Source organism: Rasamsonia emersonii (assembly GCF_000968595.1).
Source record: "Rasamsonia emersonii CBS 393.64 chromosome Unknown ctg1118621760841, whole genome shotgun sequence".
In the NCBI taxonomy this organism is placed as follows: Eukaryota; Fungi; Ascomycota; class Eurotiomycetes; order Eurotiales; family Trichocomaceae; genus Rasamsonia; species Rasamsonia emersonii.
In genome coordinates this window covers 1-8,593 of record NW_013562725.1, presented here as the reverse complement: position 1 = coordinate 8,593, position 8,593 = coordinate 1, and the positions used below count along the sequence as shown (strand labels likewise).

General features: G+C 54.0%; 2 protein-coding genes across 2 annotated transcripts; one reads left to right on the top strand and one right to left on the bottom strand.

Moving 5' to 3' along the window:
- On the bottom strand, positions 1-1,356 carry T310_8539 (uncharacterized protein; the record flags this gene model as incomplete). Its single annotated transcript, XM_013468683.1, has 2 exons — positions 1-1,087; positions 1,227-1,356. Coding segments are annotated over 2 exons (1,217 nt in total), but the record flags the coding sequence as incomplete, so codon positions are not given.
- Positions 1,357-4,349: 2,993 nt separating this feature from the next.
- Positions 4,350-7,949, top strand: T310_8538 (uncharacterized protein; the record flags this gene model as incomplete). The annotated part of the gene is made up of 7 exons (XM_013468682.1): positions 4,350-4,473; positions 4,542-4,589; positions 4,662-4,684; positions 5,151-6,561; positions 6,608-6,704; positions 6,761-7,546; positions 7,598-7,949. The coding sequence occupies 7 exons, from the start codon at positions 4,350-4,352 to the stop codon at positions 7,947-7,949; spliced, it is 2,841 nt and encodes a 946-aa protein (XP_013324136.1).
- Between the last annotated feature and the right edge of the window lie 644 nt (positions 7,950-8,593).

Sequence of the window (8,593 nt, the reverse complement as noted above, 5' to 3'; positions counted from 1 at the left end):
AACGCCGGTGGGTTGCCATTGACCAAGCTAGGTTGTGGTGGAGGCCCAGTAGATACCGTAAGTCCTCCAGAAGGTGGTTGTTGGGAGGTAATATCGGGTTTGGTCTGTGGTACTGTAGCAACCTCTGTCGGAGGAGCTGGTGCTGCCGGAGGAGGAGGTGCTGGTGGTGGTGCCTGTTCTTGTTGTTGATGGGGTGGTGATGGTACTGCTGGCTGCGGTGGATTGGGAGATGGAACCGGTTGCTGAGGGATATCAACCTTTGCAGGTTGCTGTACTTGCGCCGTCTCTGGTTTCTGCTCCGAGGGTTCTTGTGGAGGCTTGCTGACCGCAGCGTCCGGAGCTTGAGCTTGCTTCTCTTCCTTGACGTCGAGATCCATGGCATCCGGCGCAGGAGGCGCGACTTGAGGCGGCTCCTCCGGGCCCTTGGGAGCAGTAACATCCTGCGGGACAGGCTCTGCGTGTTCTTCTACTACCTCTTGTCTCTGCAGCTGCTCAATCTCCTCTCGAATCTCTCTGTATCTCCTCTCCTCCTCCCGAATTTCCCTTGTAACGCGTTCCTTGTACCGGGCGTACAGCTGGGACACCAGCCCCGGGACGATCATAGCGTGAGACTTGGCCAAGTCGACGACGCCTACGTGGTCCACGGTGGGACTCGAGATCTTGCGCTTCTTGGGGTTTGCGGTAGATACGCCATTTTGGTCAGCGACGGAGGCCGAGGGGGAGCGATTCTGCTCAATCCATTCTTGCATCAAGGTCGTATACAGCTCCTCCAGGGCCTCCGGACTGAGCCGGTTCGCGTCGAAAGCCTCATTTTCCCGGATGAAAGGATTGTTGCGCAAGGCATCGGAGATGGCGGCGAAGCTGGCAGGCCGGGTGTCGTGGGCGGCGAGGGACTGGAAGAAGAGGAGGGATTCAAAGGGCGTGTAGGCCGACAGCGGAGGCATCCCCCATTGCCCGTCGAGGCGGCCACTCACAAGGGGCGTTTCGGTGATGGGAGCCACGATGCTGCTGGAGGCGGCGGTGGCCCAGAAAGGGAAGCGAGGAGAGTCGATGCGATGGGGATCAGTCGAGGACAGGTACGCATCGCCTCTTTACTCCATCTCCAAAGGGATGATGGAGAGAGGTGAACAAAGGCCCGGGTCCGACCGTGAGAACGCGTCCGACACGTGAAGGGCGTTAGTCAGCGGCAGGTAATAACAAAAAAAAGGGAATTGCCAGAGCCTGACGCGTCGATGGACAGCGTGTAGTGGCGGTGCTCTCTGGGACGGGGACAGGAGCTGTTTGGTTGATCTGGGAGATCGTATTAGGGGCTGATCTGTTGCTGGGGAGTGCTGGGGGACTGCCATCTGGCATCATGGCGAAAAGCGAAAAATTGCACTCCCCGGTAGGCTCATCACGTGACCGAAGCGACCAACCGACGCGTCCCCGGCGGGGGAATTTCTCTGCAGACGCCCCGCTACAGCTCAGCAGTAATAAAGACGCAGCACTGGGCCATGCGACATTATTATCTTATATCTAGTATCTGCCTGCTAGCTAGCATGCTCCGTAAGCATAGCATGACGCTCGTCCTCTGATCATGTAGTAATTAATGTACCGCACAGTCCGCACGCCGTCCGCTAGCTCCATTGGCACCGTATCCTAGCTCCTTTAGCTCGTCTGCCCTCAGATCGCTGCAAGGCACTGACTGGAGGCGAGTCAATAGCCCGACTGCCCGCACACGCCGTGGGTTTGGCGGCCCCATCTGGCGTGGATTCTGCTGGAGCCGGCTGGCCTGCTGGTCGGGGTCCCTGGCCCAGCACGAGCCTCGCGGCGCCACCACGCCTACCCTCACGGCCCTCGCTGCTGCCCCGTCCTCCGCTGAGCTGCATCGCCTGGCCGACCGGCCCAGCTGCTGCTCCAGTCCCAGGCTCCCAGGCTAATCAGGATCATCGCTGGCTGATTAAGATGCCCGCCATGCCTCCAACTCCCTTGCAGGGTGCCCGGTGGACTCTGACGACTGCCCATCCGCGCGCTGGTTCGTTGATCAGGCGTCAATCTCGCCGCCGGCGCATGCTCCTGCTCGCTCTCGGATTCGGCCTGTCTCGTCGCTGTCCCGCAATCGATCCTCCCTGAATGACCCATTCTTCGTCCTGTCTCCAGCTAACCCGTGTGCCGGGCCCTGTATTAAATCGAACGACTACGAAAAATCAAGAAAAACAAAACGACCTGGGGTTCCCTTCCCTTCTTCCCGCTGCTCCCTTATCGCTGCGATCGCGCCGTGATCGTTATAGCTGTAGCCCGCCGCTCCTCCTGGCCTTAGGGCGACGGTGGTCCGCCTTCTCCACCTCCCTTCGACAGCTGTCCCTGATCTGTCCTTGCTCTCGAGATTCTCAGCTGGCCCTGGTTTCGCAAGAAGAAGACAGAACGATTCAAGACCACCTCCTTGCTTGCTGATTAAGAGCTCCTTTCCACGCGTTCTGCCATTCATCAGGAGGAAGCTTCCCTGGAGCTGCGACTGCACTGCCCGTCAACCTCCATCGCCCTCCTTTGAACACTGCCCCAGGGGGAAACCACCGCCCACCATGTCGGACACCGAACAGGACTGGAAGCCCAACGGCCGGCGCCCTCAATCGTTTGTCTCCCCTTCCTGCTCTTGTGCCTGTTGCGATTCCGTCTTCGTCATCAGGGACTGTTGACCAACATATATACAGAACTATTGCGCAGGCTTTCTCCGCGGCGCTGGACAAGACGTTTGCGCTTGATAATGACGTCGATCATTTGACCCAGACTATTGAACAGAAGTATGTCGTCCCAGGAATCCGTCTCAACGTGCTCACGAAGTCACCGTGGAATACCATGCCTTTATCTGACGCCCAGCATTCGATGCGCTCGATTCCTCATGCCGGATGAGATAAGCGTGATGCTGACATTGCCGCTGCAGAAAGCAGATGGTGACCATCCAAACCCGGGAACTGGAAGTTCTCCAGGCCAAGATTCGCGAAGCAGAAGAACGCCTCCGGGAGCAAGAGTCCCGCGTAGCTTCTCCGACAAGGATCAATGGCCGTCACAGCCCCAATGATGATGCTCAAGGTTCGACACAGCAATCAAATGAAAATGGCGAGGGGCAGGAGCCTCAGGCTCGATCTCCAATGTCGTCACCCATCTCCGACGACCATCCCTCTGACGAAGGCTTCACAGACTCCTCCACATCCACCGCAACATCCCACAATCTTGACGAAGCAGGCAGTGAAAACGAGCATGAAGGCAAGGGAAAGGAAACGGAATCATAATGAGTGTTTATAACTTTTAATCTTTTCTGCATGGATTGCTGGTGGGATTTGGATTTCATCTTCTCCTCTTGATGCAACTTGGGAGACCAGGGGATGGTGAAGGAAGTGACTGGTTTGATTCCCCCGTACAGGATGATATTGTGGACGAATCTCTTTGTTCAACCTTGTATTCGGTGGCCAATTCGGCCCCCGCCGTTCTTGGACCATCCACGATATGGTTTTGGGTTGCATCATCTCCAAGATTCCCCTGTGCAGCCTTTGAATGGAGTCTGATTAAAGGGCATTCATTTCACAAAGTTTTCCCGACATTGCGCAGGAGCACAAGGAGTCAGGCAGGCCCCTCTTTCACCTTTGCATCGTTGTCTTTGGCAGGTCGAGAGACATTCGTTTTCTCCCCTATGTTGTGCGAGAGAGATATATATATATATATTATATATACCTATATACCATAATATCAACTGAGTGACTTAATTTTGGATTCGTCCCCATCTGCCCTCCACTCACCAAATGCATCATGCATGGCCAGCAATATCCCCACCGCCTTATCTCATGCCGCCACGCACGACACGACGGATGCTCCACTTTTCCTGATGCCCTCTGTTGCCGGTATGGGGACGGGGAGCGCGGTGATCTGTGTTGCAGCGAGCACGGTGTGATGTGTATACTCGTCCTCGGTGAGGTGAGAATTAGGAAGCTGCCCGCGGGAGGGAAATGGCCTCAACCATGAATCCACGACGACTCGACCGCTGTTGGCACAACCAGGAACAGCGATATGGGCGGGTCTCGTTATCGATAAGCGGGGCTGTATAGTAGTACAGTACATACACTGTTGCAGCAAGTCGAGTGACCGTCCCAGACAGTAATCTTATTCCCAGCTGCTGGGGACGTCGCCGCCAGATTGGCCTCTGGCGGTTCCCGTAAATCGCCCTCCTGAGCCTCTCGAGCTTTCCCAGGTCGATAAGCTTTCGCCCACTTTCTTTGTTTTTGCACCGGAACTGTTTGCTTCCTGTTCGCCTCTTGCTCCCAAGACGCAAACCTTGGTTTTCGATATTACTCTGGGTCGGGGAACCACCACCCGCCATGGTGATAATCGACGACCACGAATATCTCAGTGTGGAGGAGAAGCGACTCCAGGAGGATCGCGAGCGCACCAGATATTGGAAGAAATGGGGTCCCTATGTGGCAGAACGACAATGGTCTACCGGTTGGTTCTTTTCTTTTATTCTCCTCCCTCAATTGTTGTCGTCTTCGTCGATACTCTGCTCCGCTTAGCTTTGACTGATGGCCGCATCTTGCTCCAACAGTTAGGGAGGATTATTCGTAAGTTTATTGCCGTTGCTGCGTTCAATTTCATTCAATTGGACTGGAATCAAGATGGCTTACGCAAAGCAGCGAAAATGGCGATGCATGGAGTTGTAAGTATCTTACAATGCGGTCGCGGTCGAATCGACTAATCTGATATCTGGTTCAGATTTTCCCCATGACCATGCGCGCTCCAGAGCATTCCGTTGGGGCGAGGACGGCATTGCCGGTGTATCAGACTCTCACGGCCTGCTCAACATCGCGTTCGCCTTCTGGAACGAAAAAGAGTAAGTCAGGGAACCGGGCATAGTTGCAATATCTCCCTCGGTCGGTCGAGAGCTTATAGTCCCGCATGCAGTGACTTCCTCAAAGAACGACTATTCGGGCTCTCCAATCCGCAAGGAAATCACGGGGAAAGTATCAAGGAGTGCCATTTCCATCTGGATAATACTCCCACGGTAAGCGATCTTGTGCAGAATCCAACGGCGTGGTTGAGCGCACAAGTCTGATTAAGGAGTTTGTTTGACTGCGGTTCTGGCATAGCATTCCTACATGAAATATCTCTACAAATACCCGCAGAGGAAGTTTCCGTATCAGGAGCTCGTCGACGAGAATGCGAGGCGTGGGAAGCAGGACCGCGAGTACCAACTTTTGGACACGGGCATTTTCAACGACAACCGGTACTGGGATATCTTCATTGAAACGGCCAAGGAGGCCGACGATGAAGAAGAGTTGCTATTCCGTGTCATTGCGTACAATCGTGGACCTGAATCTGCTCCGTTACATATCATCCCCCATGTCTGGTACAGGAACACGTGGACGTGGGGTTGGGAGGAGAAGGAGAAGAAACCCTTGATAAAACAAATCGGTCCCTTAACAGCCGAGTCACATCACTGGAAACTTGGGCAACGATACGTCCGCCTTTCGCCCTCACCCGCCATCAATGGTGGTGAGCAGGATATCCAACCTCGACTGCTCTTCACGGAGAACGACACCAACAATGAGGCCCTCTGGGGCACTAAGAACGACCAACCTTACGTAAAAGATGCGTTCCATCGTTACATCGTCAACGAGGAAAAGGAGGCTATCAACCCAGCCAACCGGGGCACCAAATTTGCGGCTTGGTATGCCTTTGATGAGGGCGATGGCGTTCCCCCGGGAGAGTGTGTCGTCGTACGCTTCCGATTCTCGAGGAAAAATGAGGACTATGTGAATGAAGAAGAGCTGGACGACGTGATAGAGCAGCGCAGGGCGGAAGCGGATGATTTCTACTATCGTATCAGTCCTCTTCCCATGTCGGAGGATTTACGGAATATACAAAGACAGGCCCTCTCTGGCATGCTATGGACCAAGCAGTATTATCACTTTATCTGGGGTCAATGGGCTAACGGCGACCCCAACATGGTCCCGCCACCTCCTGGCCGGAAAGGAATCCGCAATGAAAAATGGAAACATCTGTATCTGGATGATATTCTGTCAATGCCGGACTCTTGGGAATATCCCTTCTTCGCAGCCTGGGATACGGCTTTCCACTGCATCCCGCTCGCCATGATCGATCCCGACTTTGCCAAAAAGCAGCTGGATCTCCTTACTCGGGAGTGGTACATGCATCCCAATGGACAGCTTCCCGCTTACGAATGGAACTTTGGCGATGTCAACCCCCCGGTGCATGCTTGGGCCGTCTTTAGAACTTTCAAGATCGAACGGAAGATGTACGGGCGGCAGGATCTCGATTTCCTAGAACGTGTCTTCCAGAAATTGTTGTTGAACTTCACCTGGTGGGTGAACCGCAAGGACTCTGAAGGCAAGAACGTGTTTGAAGGTGGCTTCCTCGGCCTCGACAATATCGGTCTCTTCAACCGTTCCGAGCCATTACCGACCGGCGGAGTTCTAGAGCAGGCTGACAGTACGGGATGGATGGCTTTTTACTGCTTAAGTATGCTGAATATTGCTCTGGAGCTAGCTAAGCACCGTCGAACATACGAAGATAGTGAGTATACTTGGTCTTAAACCTGCCTTGGCTGACTCCAAAACAGTCGCATCCAAATTCTTTGAACACTTTATTTTAATCAGCGATGCTATGACGTTCAAGTCTGATGAGAAGGAGACCTCCCTTTGGAACGAGGAAGACAGGTATCTTATAGTTTCGATACTCTCCTCGAAAAGTTGTGAGCTGATACAGGATATAGTTTTTATTACGACGCCATTTCTTACGGTGGTCCGTGGAGTCAGCAGCTCCCCGTGAGATCCCTGGTTGGATTGATCCCTCTATATGCAGTGCTCACCCTAGAACCGGAAGTCATCAACCAATTCCCGTCTTTCAAGCGCCGATTGAACTGGTTCATTGAGAATAAGAATGATGTTGCCGAACGCAACATTGCCAGTATGCGGCACCGTGGCAAGGATGACCGACTGCTTTTGGCTCTCGTGAATCGAGATAGACTGGAGAAGATCCTGAACAGGATGCTGGACGAGTCCGAATTCCTGGCAGATCACGGCATCCGGTCGCTGTCCAAGTACCACGCAGAGCATCCATACTCAATGCAAGTCAATGGCCAGGAGTTCAAAGTGGGCTACGTCCCCGGGGACTCTGACAGCGGGTTGTTTGGTGGCAACAGCAATTGGCGCGGTCCGATTTGGATATGCGTCAATTTTTTGCTCATCGAGTCTCTGCTGCGATTCTACATGTTCTACAGCGACTCATTCAAGGTCGAGTGTCCGACCGGTTCGGGAGAGTACATGCACTTAGGCCATGTCGCTCAGGGGATCCAGCATCGTCTGCAGCACCTGTATGCGAGAAACGAGGAAGGACGCCGAGCAGTCAATGCCGGGTCTGACCTGCTTGACTTTGACGAGCACTGGAAGGATTATCTGTGGTTCTACGAGTTCTTTGATGCTGACACCGGTCGGGGGCTGGGGGCCTCGCACCAATGCGGTTGGACTGGCTTGCTTGCAAAGATCATTCATGACACTGGGTATGTCTGAAGCTTATTGGATAGTCGAATGTTCATCTAACTGGTTCACAGACTCAACTGCCGTCTGCCGCAAACACCGCGCACCCCATCCACGGCAGCGGCGCATTACTTCGACGATATACTTTCGCGTTCGGCGAAGCCTCGCAGGCCCAGTACTCCGATGATGCGTCGCTCGTCCACTAGTCGCTCTATTGGAAACCGTAGCGACTTTGCGACCACCGTTAACGGGGACGTGGACAGCTTAAGCTTGGACGACGATGGCAATCACAGACCATCCAACCAACTGACTCACGAAGAGGATGAGTATCTCACCAACTACGTCGCAAGTCAGCTGGATCGGGTGAGAAGTCAGGCGTCACTCGGCGCGTACGAGGACGAGTTTGAAGCGCAGCTTGACGAGTAGACATTATCCGCCATTCTATCAGGAATAGACTTGCTACAGACGACTAGGCCGTCGTCACCTGGGCACAGTTGAAAGGCCTTTTCCCATTCCATTTTTTTCCTTGCTCATCTTCATTTTTTCTTGCTTTGGTCTACCGTCCATTAATATGTTAGATGCCCAGCATATGTTTATTTCATTGGACCATAGAATATAGGTATGCATTTTGGGACGTATATGCCATGAAAGATACTGGGAAATACGATACACGTTTCTTGGATATTTATTCATTCCTTCGGTAGAGTTATGGCCTGTACTCCGTAGTGAGTGTTTGCTTTTGGCAATGGAAAAAAGGAAGCGGCCGGAAGACGGGCGGGTCTCGGATGGTGCAGTCACGTGGCTGCTCCGACGAGTTGGCCGTGCAAGAAGAACTTCGGATGTCAACTCAACTCCAGGCTCTCCGGCACAGCAGCGGCCATTGCACCCCGCCAGACGTCCCTGTCGGCTCTTAACCATCTCCAATCTATCCTCTGCCACTGTACCCTCCGATAGCCAGCCCAATGCTGTCCTCTCGGCTCGCCCGCGCAGGCCTGCGCGCCTCCTCCACGATCAGCTCGGTTCCTCGGACTGCCGCGATCAACGGCATCCGGACCTACGCTGCTGCCGCC